The sequence below is a fragment of the Akebia trifoliata genome, chromosome 4 (genome assembly GCF_017979445.1).
Source record: "Akebia trifoliata isolate Shusen 1 chromosome 4, ASM1797944v1, whole genome shotgun sequence".
Taxonomy (NCBI): domain Eukaryota; kingdom Viridiplantae; phylum Streptophyta; class Magnoliopsida; order Ranunculales; family Lardizabalaceae; genus Akebia; species Akebia trifoliata.
The window spans coordinates 1,508,897-1,532,220 of record NC_141378.1 but is presented as its reverse complement, the minus strand read 5'-3'; the positions used below and the strand labels follow the sequence as shown (position 1 = coordinate 1,532,220).

Here is a 23,324-nt window from a genome sequence, read left to right as displayed (position 1 = left end):
CTAACAGAAGGATGCTGATGTCATCAAAACTAGGGCAGAAGTCGCTTCTTTTGTAGAAACTCAAACTTTTTCATTTTTTTTTTTTTTAATGAGTGTGCACATGTACAGTTAGCAGTTAGTGGATTTCAACACCCATGGATATTACCAACTTACCACGCTGGCATCTTCAACTTCACCAGAGGTTGTGTCTCAGGATCTGCACACTAACCAAAAGAAAAAAGACACCATACAGAGTGTTTGTGGGCCAAATTTTGCTTATATAAAATCTGAAAGAAAGCAAAGTATGCATCATAAGTACATCTCAATGATTTCTAGTAGAACTACATGGTTTTGTAATGGGTAAAACATGTGTCCCTACAAGGAAACAAATGAGATAATCTAAAGAGCTGGTTTATCTGACATATTAGAGGGAATCATCATTCACCACGTTTTCCTATATTAGAGAAGCACTGTTGGGAGGCTAATCTGGTGTTTGGTGTAAGACTTGGTATGGGAGTAAAGGGTCTCGGTTATGGAAAGAACATAAATTCTAACATAAGAAATGCATGGGTGGAAGTAGATGTTGGCACTTGGTTACAACAAATGCGTAATAATGGATTGCAAAAAACGCACCTCATTCACATGCACACCAGCTATTAAACAAATTTCAATTAGGTAAGTTTCACGAAGTTCCATTGTAAAGACTATCAGAATTCAACACTCAATTAGTAATAAGATTGTCTCCGACATTTCCCTTTTTCTTTTTTCACAAAGTGTATAATAGAAGATACAACATCTGGCAAGAAACGTGAGTGCATTAACCATGCACTAACGACAAAACCCATCCACCACCCAACATAACTCTGTAGTTCTCTAATCTTGTAAGCCTGTTAACCTGTTTAAATGCGCGTACCACCAAAGATTGCTAAATAAGCTGAACAGGGAAAACAGAGCAAACTTCTGAGCTCTTAAACTATTTTGTGAGATAGTCAGCATAGTTACCTGGAATACCTCTGGCTCTTTCATCTTTGCTTATTATATTATTCGGTTCAGAGGGATCCGATCACTCTGACGAGGAATCCTTTCTAGAGGAGAAATCAGTTGTGGCATTGTCATGCCCCCAGAAACAATGATCTCTGAATTATTGATAGAAAACATCAGAATACGATAAGTTAAGCTTAAGCAGAATTTCAATTTGCATCAAAAGACAATTTGATAAACCTTCCACTAAAGAGACTAATATATGATAATTGCATAAAGAAAAATAAGATATGGCCAAATTATAACATTTTTTCATGAGCAGAAAACACAGACCATGAATTTGTATTAAAACATGTATACCTTCCATGATGGTTTGAAAACTAGCGGTGCTGAACTGACCAAAAGATAAGTAGTCGTAAAGAACTAGCGATACTGACCTATGCCTTCTCGAATAGACAGATTTGGTCTTATAATTTCATCAGAGTTAACCAATAAAATGTCACCAATGTATAGATGGTTCGTAGGGACATAAACACTACATAGCTCCTCATCTCCATTATCTCTCTGCAATCAGAAACACAAAAGATGAGCCAAAAAAACATGTAGACTAGTCCAAAGTACACCCATCATGTAGAAAGTCACTTATTTTATCTAGTCATATGTTGCAGTCACATGGCAGAAACTGAAGATGTGTACTCAAGGCCACGTTACCTAGGTATGCCAAGGATATAACCACGACATAGAACTACAGCATTTACACTTTGGAGAATCCAGCATTAATGCAATGTCCTATCCAGCTAGCATAGCTTTGAAGCAACAGACACACATAGAGCTATGTGCATGCATGCAAGCAGCAATAAAGCAATCCCCACAGCGACACGTGCCCTCCCATGTCAAAAAATGATTGGTAGAACAGGAATCTATATCATCTAGGGCATTACATGAAATTATTTACATAAATGAAAAAAAAATTGTGAAACAAAATGGTAGGAGTCAGAACTCACAACTTTTATTTGCAAGATACAACTTTATACTCACACGGTTTCACCCAAATGCCTCACATCTGAACCATAAACACTCGTCCTCTCCTCACACTGGGATCATTCCTATAATATCTTTTAATATAAGAGAATCAATACCTACAACCTGAGTGAATAATCAAAAGAAAGGATCCTCCTCTCTACTTTTCTCAGCATATATTGTTGGCATTACTGACATAGGTGGTGTTTGTTTGCGCTATATTTCAGTGCTTATTGCTGAAAAAAATTAAATTCAGCACTTTTGTCAAAATAGCGCGTTTGTTTACTCGTGCTTATTGCTGAAAATAAGTGAAAAAAATTCAGCACTATTTTGATGCTGAAAAAAAGTGCTGAAGCGGTAAGCACTTCGCTTTTTTCAACACGGACAAGTATGCCCTTTGTTTTTTTGAACATGGACAAGTATGCCCTTATTCTTAAAAGGATATTACCTCTTATATCCCATGGTAAGTATATAAACACCTCACAAATTAATAAACCCACACCATAACTAAATTATTTTGTCTTATATGGGTTAAAAATTTTGGAATGAGTTGATTTTTGGTGAGGATGATCTCTACAATGAGGAGATCATCTTCACAAAAAATCAGCACATCTTGAAACTTCTAACCCTATCAAAACAAGTTCAAGAACCGTAAATTGTCCCTTTAAAAAAAAAAAAAACTATTTTTAACGAGTTAGAAGTTTCAAAATAGACTGATTTTTGGTGAGGATGATCTCTAGACCATATAAACCATCCTCACTAAAAATTTGCTCATTCCAAAAATTTTAACCCATATAAAACAAAACAAAAAATGGCTATAATGTGGGTTGTCCTTATTAATTCATAGGGTGCTTTTATAATTACACATCCTTCATTTCCATCGAAAATTATTCATCCAAAATTAAGTTCTTTTAAAGTTGATTTCAAATTTTGGTGGCTTGTATGACATTATTATTTTTAATTTGAAATTTGTGGTTTTTATAAATAGAAATTATTATTTATAAATTGAATATTATTTGAGTATTATTTATTATTTAAAAATAAATTGTATTTTAATTTTATAAGAAATAATATATTTATTGTGTTTGATAATAAATAAGCATTTGAAACATGTAAACAATGTATAATATGATTGTAAGGGTAACAAAGACAATTTATCAGTTTCAGCAATGTGTAACAAACATGATTCAGCATTTAAACAAACAACTTTTTCAGCACTTAAATTTAGCGCTTATAAGTTTCAGCGCTTAATGCTGTTCAGCACTTATTTTTTTCAGTTTAACAAACAGCACCATAGTGGAATAACCACCAACAGGTAGTGCATTAAAAGATCCAAAATTTCTTCCCCAGCATCTTTTTTCCCTTCGATGCCCCACACCAAGAAGCAAAAAAGCTGGTCATTTATTTCCCAAATATAACAACCCACTATTGTATTGCGCATTCCTAAGAACAACTATAATCCTGCATAAGCAAACATGACCTCACGTAGCACCCACTAATCACAGATTGTGCCATTAAATTTTTTCATGGTGAAAATCAGACCAACTTGGAACCAACTTCTAATCTATAAAGAGGAATTATTAGCATGAAACTCAGTCACCAGTGAGAACAGCAGCACAAGATATCAGTCTCTCATGATATAACTATAAACACAATCAGTTTGGTGCAGAATTCAGAACTTTAAAATAAAACATAACCAAATTCCAGTATATAATGGACATACTATCCATCCTATAGCTTATTCCAATTTTCCAAGTCAAACTCCCTAGGTAGGATATTCCTATTATCTTCACTATTGACCTTTGCATCAATGTTGACAGTAAGAGAGTAATCCCAACAATTATCTGGCTGATTTGGTCTCATTGAATATTTGACCTAACCTGTATTTAGTGATTTTTGTTTTATGCAGTTTGATTTTTTGATAAATGAGAATGAAGATGGTTTAACCCATCAAGACGGTTCAAAACTTACTCATTAGTGGGCATAAATAAATAAATAAAAACTCATTACCCTATACCAACAATTAAGTCAACAGCACAGTAGAAATTAGAAATGGCATGCTTGACTTATGTAAAAACCATATGTCTCAACCAACAAAATTAAATTGGAAGTCCTCTTAAGGCAGTTCAAGCTATGAATCTAAACAACTCAGTGTGGAAAGCAGAAAAATATATTAATTTTGATCAGACACACAGCATCCAACAATTACCTGAAGGACAACAGATGACGTGATAAACCCAAACGCATATTCACCAACACGTGGATGACGGATTATTGCAACTTCTTTAAAAGCCATCGTATTTTGGTCTGCAAACAAAAATGTGATATCATTTCAGCTCAGAATATAATTTAGAAGGTTAATTGCAAACTTTGAGAAAAGGACCCTAGCAAAGAATTTTGGGTTGTGGTATGGTGGGACACCACGTATAATGATTTTAGTATGGAATTACCTGGAGAAATAGCAGCACTTATTTGTTTGGAAGCTGAATATATGTGCCTTACTAACGGCATTCTCTTTATAAACCACTCTCCAATCCAGAAAACAGTGGCACCCATCCATGATGAGACAAATAAACCGACACAAAATACAAAAATTAAAGATGTGATGAATCCAAGCCCTGCAATACAGAACAGTGCCTTAGAAGATCTAATGTTCGGCTTATCAACCCTTAGTAAATAACAGCCCAGAGTACGTAAACTAGGAAGTCTAGAGGTGTCAACAGGTTCACTTTCAGCTCAGCATCTTATCAGACAGGGGAGTCATGTCAGTGTTTTCACAACTAACATGTCATAAAATGGGGAAGAAGATGAATGGCAGATGGTAAAGACCCTTTTTCTCAGACTTGGAACAAACACATAAGTAACAACTCAGACATCTTGGAAGCCACGGACATCAGTGATCACACAGTTGATCATGGACTAACTTAACTTCTGAGCATTTCAACTCAAACTTGATATAGAATTAAGAAGCAATATCTTTTTGTCACTGCCTACAACTTCAATAGGGACAGAATACACAAAGGATCACCCGAAGTGTTTTCTAAACATACCAAATACATTGATGCCAAGCCGGGCATATATTGGACTGAAGAAACCATCAACAAATTGAATAAACCACCATGTAACAAAAAATGTTACCGCGACAGGAAAAAGAACTACACTGCAATTCGCACATTTCAGTTTGCTGTTAGGATCAGAAAAGTAGAAGATAGAAGAACAAATTTAATTCTCAAACGATAATTAAGCTTGTTACCATCCAGTCATAAACTTCTTCGAGACCCAACTCTGAAGAACAACATAGCAAGCCTGGGCAAATCCAACAGACAAGTGATTACATTCTTAAGCATAAATGCACATTACAGACTTATGTAACTATATAGTCTGCGTGCAAATGCATATATATATATATATAGGGTCAGGATTCGTAGACACATAAAGCTACAACATGTTTTGTTTTATACGGGCAAAAAGGTTCAGAATAAGCTGATTTTTTATGAGGATGATCTCTATGGTGAGGGGATCATCCTTGCAAAAAATCAGCCCATTCTAAAACTTCTAACCCCATCAAAATTGGTTTACAAAAAATGGATATATACAAATACACTATTTTTTGAAGTATTAAAATACCAAAAACCAACATATTTGCAAAAGTGAAGCACGATACTTGAAAACTCATTAATAAATTGAATACCCAAGAATAAATTATTAATAATTTGCACCTAAGTGATGTGACAATACTTGTTGATGAGGCCTAATTTGTAAGTGCTACAACATCTCACACATTAGAACCCCAAATTATTAACCCGACTCCTTTAGTATGTGTAACAATAGAAGATGATTGAGTCGGGACTAGAAGATTTTGTTCCATCCAATTTCTTTTGTAGTTTGTCCCAATGGGGATTCCAGTAGTATTTCAATAATGCTTATTTAGTACCTGTTAATTGTTGGGCGTTTTGATCATTTTTCCGCTTTACCATCTTATAGAACTCTTGATTATGCCAAACTCATTATATCCCCTTTTCATAGGGTATTTGGGTGGAGTTATTACTCTATGAATTAAGCTTTTTCAAAATTTATAACGACTAATCCCTAAATAAAGATTTGTTCGACCCACATTTCTCAAAAGTCAAAACTGATCAACCCTAGTTTAACAATCATTTGCTACTAGAACCATAAACAACTCCAAATCGCTAATTCTTGATGTTCGCATAAAATAAGATTAATAACGAATCTATCATCATTTAAATTCATCAGATCCAACGCACCACAACTAAAATCCATCAGATCTTACTATGAAACTACATCATATTTGACCAAATTATAGAATAATATCCGGAAACACATCAGATCCACGAATTAAAGATAAAAATAGTGGAGAATTTAGAGGAGAATAACAGATGGAGATTCCAACTGACCTTACGAGTGGAAGAACTAGGAGAATTCGGAGGAGATTTGACGGGATCTTCGGAATCATCGCCACCAACATCTTCACCTTGGCTTAAAGGAGTAGTCGACGTGGATTCCTTTTCTTCTGCCATTTTCAGTTGCATAGAGTTGGAAACACCGTGCTTTACTGAACCGGGAATCTCTCCCTAAATACTGTCTACTCTCTGTAGAGGATGATTTGAAGAGGAACATTAGGTGTTGCTCACAAATACACGTCCCCCGTGAAATATTGGCTATTAGCCGCAGAGGCCCTCACAATAGATAATTATGATCAATGATTTGTAACCATTGATTTGATCAATTTTCATCAATGACTTCTATTATTAATTATGATTGTTTGAGGTGGAAACTCCCACAGAGTTTCTGCTCAGAGACAATTGAAATTACATTATTTATTTATGATTGCAGGCATGTTAATTTGCAAACTTAGTCCAGTTCAAACTAATAACTTTAGGGTGATTTGATTTGATTTGGAACAAGTTGCAGTTCGATTTTGAATTTTGAAAATGGAGAATCAATCAATTTAATTCGGTTCTTGGATCAAACTTGTATAGAACTGAATCAAATCGAGAATCGAACCCCTATACAATAAATATATATATATATATATATATATATAATAATAATTATTATTATTATGAATTATTTTAGGAGTTAGAACATATATTAGGGATCTTTTATGAATAAACTAGTACTTTTATGGATAGATTTGTGATTTATTGTATGAAATTTTATGTTTATTTTTTCTTTCAAAAATATTACGTACAATTTATAAAATATTGGCAATCCGTAGAATTGAACCAAACCGACTTTAATTCGGTTTGGGTTGGTTTGGCTCTAGTTCTTATTTAGTGAAATCGACCTATGTTGATTCGGTTCCAATTTAACCTCAAATCAAACCAAATCAAAGCAAGTTGCACTTCTAATAAATACACTTTGAAAATTAGAATGCGAGGATATTTGGGTAAAAAAAAAATAAGGACATTTTCAGTAAAAAATTCCAATTTCCAGAGTGTATTTATTGCCCTTTCACATGTGCCTTTGGACACACATTAACAAGCCCCATGAATGAGCAATTGTAACATGTGCACTGACTCTTGAGTTCGGCAACAAGAAGAATGGTGACAAGGGATGTTTCAACAAGGATAACTACAGACAACATATTAAGCCTCGGATGCATTTATTTTTAATTATCTTATTTCATTACGTTTAAAGGTTTGTTTTTTATGGCATTTGTTTCTTCATTTACATTCAATTAGGTATTTTAGGATGGGTCATGATAATCTGAGGCTCTTTTTTTATACGCCCCTATACGCTCTCATCACAGAACCGTAGATAGATCCTTTGCTTTAGGATACACAAGAAAAAGATTTATAGTTCTATAATTGTCAGGTCAGGGAGCGTATGGGGGGCATATGAAAAAAAGGGTATCAGATTATCATGAGTCTTTTTGGATATGAATGGATTTTGTTTCAGACGTGGCCGACAATGAAATCACTACCTGTTGCCTCTTGTAACTCAAAATTTTGCGTGAACCAAAGAAGGCCTTTTTATGCATTAATTATTCACTTGGGTAGTAAGATATATGTTCTTAACCCTGAGGAGTTGCTCAATGGCAATTTCAAATCCAATAAGATGTGAGAGTCTGTAAGTTGTGTGTTTGATACCCATTATGAGCAATATTTCCTCACAGCCACCCGCAAGGACGTTCTCTCACTTGCCTGGTGCGTGTGATGTGCAGACATTGCACGTGCTCGGAGGAGGGTCCCATATGCCTTGGTTCTAGCCCTGACTCATCCTGTCCCCTAGTCAGACGTAAGTCCGGCCACCCCATTATCCAAAAAGAAAAAAAAAAAACATGTGTGTGCTTTTGAAAATTGAAGTTCTGAAAGTTTTGACTGGTGTTTGAGGCATGCCGTCTCACTAATCCTTAGATGGTTAAACATATTGAACTCAATAAATTTTGTTTGTGCTAGGATGTTAGGTTAGACATCAATGGGATGGACTTCGGCCTGGCCCAATCTGTCATGGACCAGGTTTGTGTAGAGTTACCAAGCCCTTTAATTTGTAACTCTACCAGTCTTGGACTTGGGAGATAGGCTCTGGTGCGGCCTGGTCCAATAATTTATCATCTTCACCACCACCATAATAATAAAAATCTGGGCCTAGCTTGGAAAAAGGTGAATTTCTATTCGGCATGTTCGAGCTCATCCATTATAGATGAGTCGAGCAAGGACTACGTTTCACTAGTCTGGTTAGTATCGGTTATTTGTGGACCGGCCCAAGCCTGGCCCATTGACGACCATGGGCCCATCCATCTCAGTTTTTCCGAAGTAGGGTTTCGAAGAACTGGCATTTTGATTTTGACAAAGCTAAGAGAGGTTTGTTCTATTGGAATTTTTGGAGGAGAGCTTCACCATTGCAAGCATGTGTGCACTTGTAATATACAAACTCATACATATATTTACATGTCATGTAATATGCATGAACATATGTATTATTTGTGTCCTTGTATGCATGTATGCATGTTTTCATATTCAAATTCTAACACCTATTATCACGACGATTGTGGTTATTATTAGGTTTGTGAAATTGAGACGTGTGTATGTATGTTTCAAAATCTCTAAATGAAGAATTGGAATGAGTTTCGAGATCATGCCTACATGTATTTGTTTGTACATGACTGATAGTTACTTGCCTTACTGAAAATTAATTTATTTTCCTTGTGCAATCAAACACGGGAAATCCATTTTTATGGGAAAATAATTTGTTTAGACTTAATCCAAGGAGTTGGTTTGGTGGTAAAACTAGTGAGTAGTGACGGGTTTAGCCCCTTTGGTCGTGTGTTTGAAAATTGGTTAGGAAACCTTGCAACATGAAAACAAAAAGGTAGGCAAATAAGCGAAAAAAGTCGTTTGAGTTGTTGCATCTAATAAAAAACTTGTCTATCTTGATGTAATAAAAATGCAATTTGTCAAACCTAGCTGCAAAAAGGAAGTTTTTGAAATTTTCCTCCTTAGAACACAAATTTAACTGGTTTCTAGCATATAGCGTCCTTGGACACGTGCGTGTCTGACAACTGATGATATATTGACTTTTATGAAAATATGTACCAAAAAATCCCTTCTAAAAAAAATATGGACTTTTTAATACCAAAATTATCAAATATTAGTTAAAAAAGGATTTTTGAAGCAAAAATACTATAATTACCCTTCAATGATTTTTGAAGTTTAAAGAAACATGTTTATTTGTGAATATTTGAGTTACTCCTATGTTTTATAATTAATGACATACCCCTTAACTATGGTCATCTCTTACAGATCAATTTAAAAATAATAAATAAATAAAAAATTGTTTCACTTATCAAAACTAGTAATCTTTAAATCACATAGATGATGATGACTACTCCAATGATGATGATGGAAATGATTATAAACATCATCAAACTGATTTGGTGTATGTATATTAGATTTATTAAAATATAATTTTAGAACTCAACTTCAATGTTCATCGAGTTGATTCAACTAAAAAATTAGCAAGTCAACAAAAAGGAGCCAAATAAAATTATATTGAAAAATTAGCAAGTCAACAAAAAATCTTCAAAAGATCCTTAATAGACTAATATTTTATTGAGTATGGCTTAAATTAGCTGAATTCTTTATTAGGAGATTGTTCGATACATATTCTCAATAAAGAGTCCTTCAGAGTCATTCTCCCAAAAAAGAAATCCAAGTTTGATGCCAACTCTTACAATGTCTCATGAATATATTTTTTTTTTTGCCATATTAATTATGTACATGATATTTTGACGGATTGATTGGTGCAAAGATGTTCAACTTGAAAAAATAGGGTTTGGGAATAGTTCGGCAAGAAAAAGCTTTAAAAAAATCGATATGTCAGAAAATTCTGATAAATTAAAAAGTAAAAAAAATAATTATCTTATATGTTAAATGAAAAAATAATACTTACAAAAATAATCCATGATTTATCAAATTACGATTAATCATGAATTTTTGAAAAACTAAAGACTTTTTCAAAAATTTCATGATTTAAAAAAAAAATCATGATTTAATCCTGACTTTTTCAAAAAAATCGCTGATTTTTGTCACTATGCTCTTAACTCTATAAAATCCGATCCACGATTCATCAGGTCAAAAGTCAAAAGTCAAAACCCGGTCCATCGCAGCCATGATCATAAAGTTGATGGAATGGTTATAGAAGAATAACACATGGATGTTAGACTTAATCAAATAGAATATGTTGAAATTGACAGGATCCATTCAAACTCAGCTCCCTCAACAACTTTGGTCTCATGTGTCATAGTATTGGGTCACGTGGTGTTAAAAAGTCCAAAAGTACTGGGCTTTGAAACTGGACTTCTTTTGGAGTAGAGTTTACATATTCCCCACGAAAATAAAGCCATTCTAGTCACCCATATGGGCATCTTCAAATATACATTCCCACATTTTACTTTTTGTTTAGTTCAATGTCCCAGACTCACCATAGGAAAAAAAAAAAAAAAAAGCTATCATATTTGATTCTCTAACGCTTTTTTAATTGAGAAATTTAGTCATTCTCCTTTGGGTTTTGGTTAATATTTGAGACACCCCTTGAATTTTTCAAACTGATGATAGATCCCTCTTGACCAGGTCCTCTTTAAAAGACCAATAGAAAATGATTCAAATGCCTCTTATCTTCATACCCTTGAAAAAAAAAATTCTTCATCCCCACTACCCTCGTCAGAAGGAAAAAATAAAAAAATAAAAAATTGACGACTAATTAATTATTTGTTTTCTCTACCCTCTTCTTTTCCAAACAATAAGAATAAATTAAATAGATTTTTTATCCAAAATGATCGCCAAATGATGTAGGAGTTAGAAATGATAGGTTTTTGGTGATTTAGATATTCCTTCATGTCTTGGTGAATATTTGCGATACCTGTGTTTTAAAACGGATGACACAACCCTTGTTCTCAATTTTCACAAATAGGCTAATTAATTAAAATGACCTAAACGGCTTCATCTTCAACCTATATGCAAAATCCTTAATTTGATTTTTCTTCCCAAAACCAATCATCTTCAAGCTCTTTGAACTTCATGATGTGTTACATTTAATCTATTTAACCTTATCTTCAACCTATCTTTGTTAATCTAGTATTTACCCTTCAAACCCTAGATTTTTTATTTAAAACTTTATCCTCCACGGCTTCACTACTTCTCAAAATTTCTATATTTTTTTTCTTCCCAGACCAATCATGTTCAAGCTCTTCAACCTCTAGGGTAATTTGTTTTTAATTCATTACTCTAGTCCATGTTTTTCAACTCAGCTTTAGAAAACCTAGATGTTTCTATTAAAATTGTCTTGCCTTAGGTTTGAAAGTTTAAGTAGATTAAATCTTGAAGTTGAAGATGAAGTTAAAATACTTATACCTAAGAGATTAAAATAATCATTTTTGGCTATTACCTGAAGATAAGGGAAGTTAGGTCATATTTCATTAGTTTAATAGAATATATGAAGGTCAAGGGACGTTCACGTCATCAATTTCAAAACACGGGGGCATCTCAAATATTCGCCAAAAAGTGGAAAGTATTTCTAAATCGCCATAGTTATTTCTTGGGAAGAAATCAAGAATGTTTTTTGAGGAAAAAATGAGTAATTGTTAAATAAATCAATTCTTTTACAATAAAGATTGAAAAGGTTGGAGTTAGATGGACATTTTTTTTTTTTTTTGGCAAGGGTTGAATTTGTGGGCATTTTTGTCATTTTATTCAGTCCCTATAGGTGATTGCAATCTAGGGGTATATAACCACTTTGAAAACACGTGGGTATATCAAATATTCATTAAATTCAGATGGGTGATATCTAAATTACCCTTCTTAATTAATTTATTTTTAAAGGGTTGGCGGGCGTATATATAAAACACTTTACTATGTTTTTACTTAGTAAAATATCTAATTTTGGGTTGATGTGATTGGGTGGTTAATTAGATTACATTTTGACCAAAGTAGATAATGAGCTTCACCGACCCATGCCTGCATTCTATATGATGCATGTTTTACTTATGTTTTTACTTTATTTTCAAAACTAAATGTTCAATTGCTCCTTTAAAAAAATGATAAAAAGTTGTTACAACTAACAACAAAAAATAATTACTTCAACTTAATTATATATAAAAAAAAAAAAAAAAACGTTTTATGTGTTACCTTTTATTTACCACAGTAATAATAAAACAAATTATTAAATGCATTTTTAGAAGTTTAAATTTAAAAATTGTATAATTTATGAATTAAATAAAAATATTTAATAATATTTATTTCATAAATAACTACTAGTTTCGGATTGCATCCCAACCTAGAACAATATATACTTTTTTTTTTATTAGAGAAAAATCCTTATCTTAACACTCGCACGAGAGGAACATTTGCGATCTCCTACAACTCAATTCATCCTATTATATATATTATTCTATTGCAATTGCCTGTATTTTTATTAAAGTCGCAATAATATGAGTTATATAGTGCAATTAATAGAAAAATGAGAAGAATGAGATGGAATTTTCTACAGAGTGCAATCACCCGTGCAGAGGCATTGAGGATCTTTTAAGTGATGGAGTGCAATTAGATCAACTTATAAATCCAATTTTTAAAAGATCATTTCTATTGCAAACTGCTTTATGAATAAAATCTAGCATTTGATTAAAGTTGAAGCTAATGACTCATAGCACAGTTTGTACTACAATCGTCAACGTTACCATATTAATCCATGGTTCATCAAATGGATAATTGATGGAGTAGAGATGATCATACAAACATCTTATTTATATACACTTAAACTGGAAATAATCTCTCTTAGGATATATTTGGATTAAGAGAAATGGAAAAAAAAAAAAAAATTAAATGAATTTTTCTCAATTTTTCTTGTTTGGATTGTAAAGTGGGGGAGAGAAGAGAAAAGTTTTTGAAAAAAAAAATTTTTTTGAGTTTTCTTTCTCTCTAAATGTCAAGAGAAGATGAGAGAAATGCAGACAATTCTTTTTAAAATATTTAATAATTCTAATTTTATTTGTAAATCTTTTTAAAAATATTTTAAAATTTTAAAGTTGTCCCAAATTTTCTCCAGTCAATCCAAACATGACGGAAAGAATTTGAATTTCTCTTATCTTCTCTCTATCGAACAAAACATAGCATTAGTGGTTTAAACACGAGAGACCCCTAATATTAATTACAAGAGGTAGTAGAGGTTATCTAGTAAATAAAACATTTAAAATATTACTAGACGTGGAGAACTGTATCGAAATCAGGTTCAATGGTTGACTGAAGAACATGGCGACAGTTAGCTTTAACTTCCACCATCATTCTATCAAATCAAAATAGTCAGACTTCTACTGTGCTCATGATGAGATAAGCTAGAGAAGAAAAACGGGTTTCCTTTAGACCAAAATAATACAGTCACCCTAGTTTCCTAGGGTTCGGTACTACTCTTGTCAAGGATTTGATTTGTTCCCAATCTTTACCAGTTTCCTCCAATTGGTTTTAACTTTGAACAAGTACATTTTGATTTTAATATATAAATTATGAAAATCCAATTTTATTGAGACCACCAACCTTTCGATGAGTTAAATAGTAACCTCATACCACGTTTTAGCATCTAGAAGATTTTCCTAGAGACTCCTAATAAAAGAGTAGAGATCTAACTCACATGGCATCCCATTTTATGTCGGCATTTTTGGGACCCATTGAATGGATATGTAGTTCATCCGTGGTGAAACTACAAATCCATGTTATTAGTGGGTCATCAAAAATGTCATATGACATAAAGATGGAGTGTCACTTTACCTTGATTAGGTACAGGACACCTGATAATTCTTAAAAAAATCTCTATAAATCCTTATAAGAGTTGTTATTGTCACGTCAACTTTTATTAATGCCATATCAATTGTGTATAATTCTTTGATAACATATATAGGAATTAAAGTTGATATGGTAATAAGTCTCATCCTTATAACATAAATTAAATCCTTGCATTTTTTTTCTTCTAAAGAGTGTTTAAATGATTTCACCTAAAATTAAAGTATAATTTATATTTTCTCTTTTAAAGTTGAGTTAATTCTCTCAAAGCATTATTTTCCAACTTGGTTACATCTTCACTTTCGTCGTATCCAACGATATAATTATTTATTTTTAACAATCAAAGTACCTTTTTCAAAATCCAAAGTTATAAAATTGAATTTCAGGTGTGCCTAAATCCGTTGACAGCATTTTGTTAAACATCCAACACAAACACCACTCATCAAAACATATTTTAATATTTTTTGCCCAGCCTACCTTTTTGTTCTTGTTCTTGTTCTATTGTATATGTTTTATGATATGGGATTCATAACTGAAATTGAAAATAATGAAGAAGAGAGTATGGAAGAGAAGGATTCCGAAATATTTAGATTCCAATCAAAGAGAGCCCAATGTCTTGTTATCAAAATCTTTAGACATAACAATAGGTTTTTTTTGTTTTTTTCTCTCTTTGAAATATTTTTGATACACCTTGAAAACCTACTTCAAGTAGGTGGAACCCAATCTTTTCAATTTGTTGCAAATGACATTTTTGGGCCAACATGCCAATCTTCTTATTTAAGTAAATTAGTAATTGGATTGAGTGTTGGACATAGAGGCCAAGACCTCCCTCCAAAGAAGGAGAGGTCTTGAGTTCAAGCCCCTTGTTTGCCACCTACAAGGATTTATCCCGACTTACCTAATAAGTGTAATTTGAAGTCACAGCAAGAGATAATATGTAACCAAATTAAAAACGAACTATTAATGGATCGAGTCGAGGTTGATTTGGTATTGATCTAATAAGGCTTGAATCGAATCTGGGATTGATCCGATAAGTTTCAAACCAGTTACTTATTGGATCGAATTTTAATTGGAACTTAATAGTAAGATCCAAACCCGATTCATTAACAATCGGATCGGGTCAAGCTCGATTTTATACACAAAATCTAAATAAACTTTGCACATCTCAATTAATACATAATATAATTTATATACTTTCGAAAATATTATTGGATCAAGACATGGTTGATCCAGATCTGATCCAATAAGATATCGGATCAAATCCTCATCGGAATTCAAAACATCTATTCATACCCGAAGTTATCGAATCAAAATTCGGGTTTGATTTAATCCATTGACAACTTCTACCTAACTTGACCAGATTTTATAAAAAAAATCGATTTGATCAATGAGTTAGTATTTTTTTTTAATCTTATTTTTCTATACAAATAAATCAAATAATATAAGGAAAAAAGAATACATATTTTTATTTATTTTTTTTAATAAATATAAATCATTCTAACCAAATTAAACCTAGTTCCACCAACCAAGCCGACAAATTTTCGATTTTTGTTCAAATCATCTATTAAGGTTTAAAACATGGGTTTTGAGAGTCCCTAAATTTGTCAAATTAGTCAAACTATGATTCAATATTTGTTTATGTTGTTCAAAAAATTTAAAATGTTTCCATTTTTCCGAAAATACCTTTATTTATATATTTATAATATAATTTATATAAAAAGATAATACTAAAAAAAGCCGCCAAATTAGCTGAATCGGTCGAATCACCGGTTCGGACCGGTTTCGAAATACTGGTCGTCCAATTTGGATGATTTGTCGGCACAACTCAATTCAAACCCAAACTCTCTCGTACACCGACCTGGCTAGTGTGAACATGAAACCCATATGACGTGTCTCTATACAAATATAAAGAAAGGAATAAAGCACTGTGATGCATTTATGTTCACAAGGACGACACAGCGACAGTATTTTAATGGCGGTGGCGCACGTGTAAATTACCCATCTGTTTATATATCCTTTGGTTTGTAACAAACTTCGAAGAATTCTTGACAACTTGATTGAATTTTGCTGATTCTCAATCGAGTACACTTACATGTTAAAGGTGGCGAAGGAAGTGTGTCAGATTTCCGATGACGGGTGATGCCAGAGAGACGAGTCCTGATGAAGGACGATCTGAAGAACAACAAGAGTTCGTAACGGTTTCGGAGATGGCAGCACCAATATTTTCGGATTACAGTGAGACGGGGGAGATGTCGGCTATGGTGTCGGCTCTGACCCATGTGGTTTCGGATGACAGGAATGGAGATTGGGTTTATGGGTCGCGTTGGACCGGGTCGGTTACATCAAGTATTGCTTCTGTTTCTGCCCCATCGGCTTTGTCGTATTCTTCATGTGGTGGTGGTGGTGGACAAAAGAGAGAACGTGAAGAAGAGAGTAGTGGTCAGATTAGTGAATCAGTTACGAGGATTTATAGAGGCTTTGGTGATTTCACGACCACACAAGGAGAGACATCATCAACTGTACCAGGTAATTAAAAAAATTTAATCAATAATATATATATATATATATATATATATATTTTTTAAATAGTTTTAATGATATTAGTGATAATTATATATATTTTTTTAAAAAGTATTTAAATCATTGATTAAATGTATAATTTTAATGATGTTAGTGATATATATATATATATATAATTTGTTTTAAAGATGAAACGGAGATAGTATTTTAACGACGGTGGTGCACTTGTGAATTTCTAATCGAATCTTGATAATCTACCCCACGTGGCAAATTCAATCGATTATGTTGATCTGCACTCCTTACGATACACTATTTATTGTTTTAATCTAATTTAAAAAGAAAAAAAACTTTTAGATCTATGATTAATTTCGATGGCCTTATGATTAGTAGTTGTTTGGTTCATTATTTAATATAGGGATTTGGTCATAATGCTTGATGTTATAGTATTTTTTTAAATGATATGTTATTTTGCTCAAAAGATGCATCTATAGTTAATTTTTTTTATCATCATAAAATATATAATTATAAGTTGGAATTTTATCATATATAAATTTTAATTTTTACATATATATATATTTTTTTAATTTTTAATTTTTAATTTTTTTTTCTATTTTTTTCAAAAAAATTTCTTCCCGTTTTAAATCCATATTCCGACTTGGTGATTATGATTATAAGCATAGTTTGTTTCTAGAAATATTTGTATCCAAAAATAAAATATTTGTTATTTTAATTTCTTTAATTTTTATATGTGTTTTTTTCATAGATCTTTATCAACATCATAGTGCTTATATATGTGTTTACAACATGAATTCTATACATATATCTATAAAAAGAACAAGAATGATATTACGAAAATTTTCTTGTGTTATATATATCTTCAACTTAAGTAATTATATGTATTTTCTTAGTCATTTTCAACATTCATTCATTCATCTTCTACATTAAATCATTTATTTATAACTTTTTTAAGATTAGTATTCCTTAATTCCTTAAATATATTTGTTATAATTTATCTATGTTTTATTGATATTATTTGTTTGAGTTGTGTTAATCTTAGTTAGGCACATGAGATACTCCATCAACTTATTTGATGTGATAGGCTTATAAATTGTAGTTCAGCTCTTTTTGGGATACAAAATTGTACCTTTTTATAGGGAATTGTACCATTTTTGAGTCTATCACATCATGTAAAATTGTAAATCGATTGAGTTGCCACTTGATTATCGGCACTCTATTTGTTTTATCATTTATTTAATCGTATTAAGATTTTGGAATAAAATCCCTAACATAATAGATGTGGGTTCTATGTTGTCATTTTGTTTTTTTTTTAAATAACTAAAAAAATTATAATATTTACGTTAATTAAAATAAATAAAAAACATTAACTTTTTAGAAATTAGAAAAAAAAAAAAAGTACTTGATTAAGGCAATGGATTGTCTAGTATTTTCGTAACTGGTTGATCCAACATTTTAAAACCTTTTGTAGGTTAAAATGTAGATCTTTCCAAATTGAGAATGCCACCTGGCGAGTCATTTCATCACGACTCAATATTCTGTAACCTTCTCAATTTCACTAGATCTCTCTCTCTCTCTCTCTCTCTCTCTCTCTCTCTCTTGTCTGCTAAGAGCTCTAGATTGATCCATTAATTTTTCTTTATGTATACTCTCACATGCATCAAGAGCTCTCTCTTTCTCTCTCTCTCTCATTTAATTGAGATTTAAGATGTCTAGATTGAGCTCTCAACGCTATGTTATTTTTTCTCCACAGTACGAGAAGAAGGTCCAAGCAGGACAACATGTACTACAGCAACTCCATCTACTCCAAGAGATCAAATCACTTACTATGGAGGAGGAGGAGGAGAGATCAGGAGAAAATACAGAGGAGTGAGACAGAGGCCATGGGGCAAATGGGCAGCTGAAATAAGGGACCCACACAGAGCTACGAGAGTTTGGTTAGGTACATTTGACACAGCAGAAGCCGCTGCAAGAGCTTACGATGAAGCTGCTCTTAGATTCAGAGGAAGCAGAGCAAAACTCAATTTCCCAGAAAACGCCACTCTCCGACCATCTCTTCCAGTTTCTCCGGCGACCCATTTCACGATTTCCAATTCTCAAACAACCCTTTCACCGATTTCTCAAACACCTCATCCATTCTTGCAATCTCAACCTCTTCATCAGCAAGTACCGAGCTCTGAAATTTCGAGAGATTATATCGAATATTCTCGATTACTTCAGAGTTCTTTTGATTTTCGAAGACAACCCACTAATCTGTTAGAGCAGATGCTCTATTCTACCTCTTTAGCTTCTTCTTCAATGATCCCTTCCTCTGTTCTTACTTCTTCTTCTTCTTCATCTTCTCCTTCATTTCCTCTGTTTTTTTCTGATCAACAAATGGGTTATTTCATGCCGCCTGAAAATCATGAACAGGGTGGTGGGTCAGGTTTTCCGACGCCTTCTTGGACTTCATCTGGTTGAATGTTTAAGTGGATAATATTTTTATTTCTTTATTTCTTTTGTTACTGTTTGTTTTCTTTTTGGAGAGTGTAAGATTTATTTTAAATATTTGGAGTAGATATTAAAAAAAAAAAAGGATTTTGTTACCAAAAAGTATTTCAGGGTTTCAGGTTTTATTTTGGACTTCCAAGTATGACCTTGATATTACCAAAGTTTTCATTAATTGTCCCCAATTTTTTTATTTTTTTTTTATTTTCTCATATCTAACCAAAACATTGGATTGTCCTGCATTCGGAGTAATTTAACTTAAAACATCGGAAATGCTTCTTTCTACCTATCAAGGGATTCGGGTATTTTCATCATTTTAATTTATAAGATAATAAAAAATATTAAAGTGTCTTACGAGTTACTAAAAGGCTTAATAGTCCACAATTCAAGTTATATTTTATAATTTTCAAAAAAAAGTATTAGTCTTTGTAATTAATTACAGAATTGAACTCCTTTAAATAAGGTTGCCTTTTGTTTTCAATACAACGGTCAAATCAATAGTTTATCAAAAATATAATATAATATTTTAAAGTTAAAAAAAAAAAAAAAATTTCACCTGGGCTGACTCAAACTAGCTACAATTTCACATAACACATCCATCTTCTATCTTAAACAATGATGGATAAAAGAGCAATAAGGCTACAATTTCACATAACACATCCCTCTTCTATCTTAAATAATGATGGATAAAAGAGGAATAAGGAGCGAAGTGCAATCGAGAATAAGGCAACCTAAACTATCATTCAAAGAAATTAGCAAATCAATAGTTCTGTTTGTTTCTTTGTAAATGTGGGTGAAAGAAACTTCTTAAAATCTCAACATGAGGATTCTGACCAAGTGGTGAACATGCCAAAGACAGCTCCATATGTCATTGAGGACAATTAATTAGTAATAGAATAACTTCAAGGAAAAGGAAAGTAAAGATATCATACTCCCCTTTTCCTTTGCCTTTTCATATTTCCTATGTTTATGTGCTTATTTTTTTTTTCAATTCTTTTAAAATCAATCATTTTCAACTTCAAAATTACATATCTTCGATCTTGAGATATTATCTACTTCAACCTTCAAACCTCAAGGTAGGATAAGATTTTCTCCTTATATTTACGGATGTGGTTCATTCAATAATGAAAAATCCCCAATTACGAGCTTGAATTCTAACCAAACAAATCGACAAAATAGTTAAAATGGACTTGAATTAAGACCTTATGAGTTAAATTCAAAGTTTGAAGGTATTCCCTTACATGATTGAATACCTTTGAGAATTCCATAAACTTGTGGGGTGGGCGTGTGGGGACTAACTTTGAACACCGTCATAAAGATAAGTTCAAATGTTTATGGACACTATGCGATGAGACTTTGTCCATGACACATACGTTTAAGAAAAAAAATAAATTTGTTCGCTCTCATTACGTCACGAAGATTAGATCAAGTGTGACACAAATTCTAAATGAGCCTTGGATCATGACATGCCTGATGAAGAAATAATTTCTTATTACACGATTATTTGTTCTCATTACATCATGGAGATTAGATCAAGTGTAGCATGAATTCTGAACAAGGAGGCTTGAATAGTCGCATATCTTGTGAATTAAATAAATTACTACACAATTATTCTTTTCAATAGGAATGATGGTTGTTTCAAAAAATATTTTAAAATGTAATCCCATTTTATCTTTAAAATAAGTTTTAAATATTAGTATTTCGTAATATTTTTATAAATGATAAGATTCCATTAATTCAAAAAAATACAGATAATCCCAATCTCACATTTGTGAAATTCAATGATCAAGATTTATACATATCCAGACAATTCATACCTATCACAATGATAAATCTTAATTGTTAAATTTCATGTGTTAGGAGATCATATATTTTTGTTAAAATAATGATTCTTGTAAAAATATTATTTATAAAATTACTCTAGTAAATTATAATCCGTCCATCGTTTTTATAGAACGTGAAAAAAAATAAAAATAAAGAGTCGTGTTGGAACGATTCCATGAAAAACATCTAAGGGTCACGTCATGATGTGCGATGTGACGTATATTCTTAAGGTCAATTCAAACATTATTCGCAATTATATTTTATGGTTTGGATCTGTATTCTGTCGCATACGAAAGTGGTCCAACATTATCTACTTAATATCAGGACTGCTGACGTGGAACGAATCGACCAAGAGTGGAAAATCTGTCTAAAAGCTGGTAATTTTTCTTGTGGTCAGTCGTTGGTTAGTAAGAGTTTTGGAAGCCAAACTGATATAGATATGTCACCGCCACTATGTCCAGGTGCGTGCACGTGACATCCATGCATTTTTTGCACGTGCATTTTTTAGGTGGTAGATCTACTGTCGACTGCTTACGTGTCACTACCGCCAATTACATACCTTCCATGTTTTGGTAATTATTAAATTTACATCTTTTCAAGTTTTTTTTTTTAACTTTGAAGTGCCTTGATACTATTTTTCATCAAAATAGAGGTTGGATCTACATCTTAATTAAAAATTGTATTTTAAAAGTTGAAGTCGATAAAATCTTAATATTAAAGATTAAGATTAAAATTTGGATCATAAAGATTAAAGATACTTGATTTTGAGAAAAAAAATCAAGAATTTATAGTATTTAAAAAATAAAAATAAAAGGTAAATGAGGAAAGATAGTAAAATTAGAAAAGGTATTATTATAAAAGAGTGGTGCGAGAGGAGAGGATAATAGAACCTATGATGTTAGATTACAGATAATAAGTAAAAAAATTATGTGAAATAAAATAACAAAATATATTTTAAATATCGTAAAATATACTATCTTAATGTTGAAATGAACAAATTTTGTATTGGACACAATAGTCTTAAGATAAATTCGAAGATTTGCACCCTCCTTGCATGCACACACACGCACTAAGATTTTTCGGACCAATGGGTCCAAATCCTTTTTAGAACTCATAAGTCCTCACGTGCGTATGGACTTGACCCATATCTTTTTCACACTTACTACACTATGTAAGAATTTCTATAGAAGAATTATACTCTTTAATTATTTCTATTCGATGTAAGACTATAAAATTTTACACATCTTTAAAACACAAACTACTTAATTCTTAATTTTATTTTTTTCTATTTAAATATTATGATAAATCTCAAATTAATCCAACATAGAAAAGGTGGAGTACTAGTGTGAACTTTCCTATAGGAAAGGAGGTTTATCCCCCTGCCCCGTTGCCCCCCATACTCCATAAAATTGTAATTTAGTGGGATCCACGTTATATTTTATCATATGAAGAATAATATTGAAGTAACCTTAGACTAGAACCTTGTATCACACTTCTTGACGTGATAGTGTATGAAAATCATAAATATTTTTCATCAAAAAATGAATGAAAAAATATATATGATCCTTATCCACTTTCACATCAAGATATACAATATGAGATTCAGTTTGTACTCACACAAACACGACTCTTATATAAATTAAGAAGATTTAGGTGTATGTCTAAATCAGCCTTACATTGATGACATGAAAATGACCTGTCTTGCGTAGTAAGTAACTTAAGATTCTTAGCTAACGGGTAGGGTAATGTCTAAATCACCTTGATCGAAGACATGACTAGTTTTGCAATTAAAAATAAAGGATTGTTAACTAGATGTCAAAGATGAGGGCATTTAGGTAAATAAGATGGAAGTGACATCAAAAAATTGAAACGCATGTATCACAAACATGCCTCAACATGCGGAGGGGTGTCTAAATCATTTTTTCTATAACATTATATTTTCATCTTTTGTTTTGTTTGGTATTCAACCTTGAAAAATTGAATACAAAAAATAAATATATTATTATTCATACCACCACTCATAGCCAGAGAATCCTCTGTAGTTTATTTGTTTTTTAAATGTAGACAGGAATGTAAGGTTCATGACTTATAGATCAGATTCGAGGGGGGCAAAAAGTCATTTTTTAACCTGATCAACAGCTTTGAAAATGAACAGTAATTAAACTTCAGAGATTTTAACAGAGAGAATTCGATGTTGCTATCATG

General features: G+C 32.2%; 2 protein-coding genes across 2 annotated transcripts; one reads left to right on the top strand and one right to left on the bottom strand.

Moving 5' to 3' along the window:
* Positions 1–633: 633 nt before the first annotated feature.
* Positions 634–6,673, bottom strand: LOC147402805 (protein LIKE COV 2). The gene is made up of 8 exons (XM_086438152.1): positions 6,396–6,673; positions 5,234–5,286; positions 5,031–5,140; positions 4,431–4,598; positions 4,190–4,287; positions 1,398–1,524; positions 982–1,115; positions 634–874 (listed from the first exon to the last, which is right to left on the bottom strand). Exons 1-7 carry the CDS (start codon positions 6,528–6,530, stop codon positions 1,015–1,017), a joined length of 792 nt encoding a protein of 263 aa, XP_086294278.1. The 5' UTR covers positions 6,531–6,673; the 3' UTR covers positions 634–874; positions 982–1,014.
* Positions 6,674–16,201: 9,528 nt separating this feature from the next.
* On the top strand, positions 16,202–19,353 carry LOC147402804 (ethylene-responsive transcription factor ABR1-like). The gene is made up of 2 exons (XM_086438151.1): positions 16,202–16,799; positions 18,562–19,353. The coding sequence occupies exons 1-2, from the start codon at positions 16,403–16,405 to the stop codon at positions 19,266–19,268; spliced, it is 1,104 nt and encodes a 367-aa protein (XP_086294277.1). The 5' UTR covers positions 16,202–16,402; the 3' UTR covers positions 19,269–19,353.
* Positions 19,354–23,324: the final 3,971 nt, after the last annotated feature.

Excerpts from the sequence above, each read along its gene's own strand:
- LOC147402805 (XM_086438152.1), bottom strand. The coding sequence starts at position 6,530 with ATGCAACTGAAAATGGCAGAAGAAAAGGAATCCACGTCGACTACTCCT. Across the intron at positions 4,599-5,030 it reads GCTTGGCATCAATGTATTTG|GGCTTGGATTCATCACATCT; the intron begins GTATGTTTAGAA and ends TCTGTATTGCAG. Across the intron at positions 4,288-4,430 it reads AAGTGCTGCTATTTCTCCAG|ACCAAAATACGATGGCTTTT; the intron begins GTAATTCCATAC and ends TTTTGTTTGCAG.
- LOC147402804 (XM_086438151.1), top strand. The coding sequence starts at position 16,403 with ATGACGGGTGATGCCAGAGAGACGAGTCCTGATGAAGGACGATCTGAA. Across the intron at positions 16,800-18,561 it reads GACATCATCAACTGTACCAG|TACGAGAAGAAGGTCCAAGC; the intron begins GTAATTAAAAAA and ends TTTTCTCCACAG.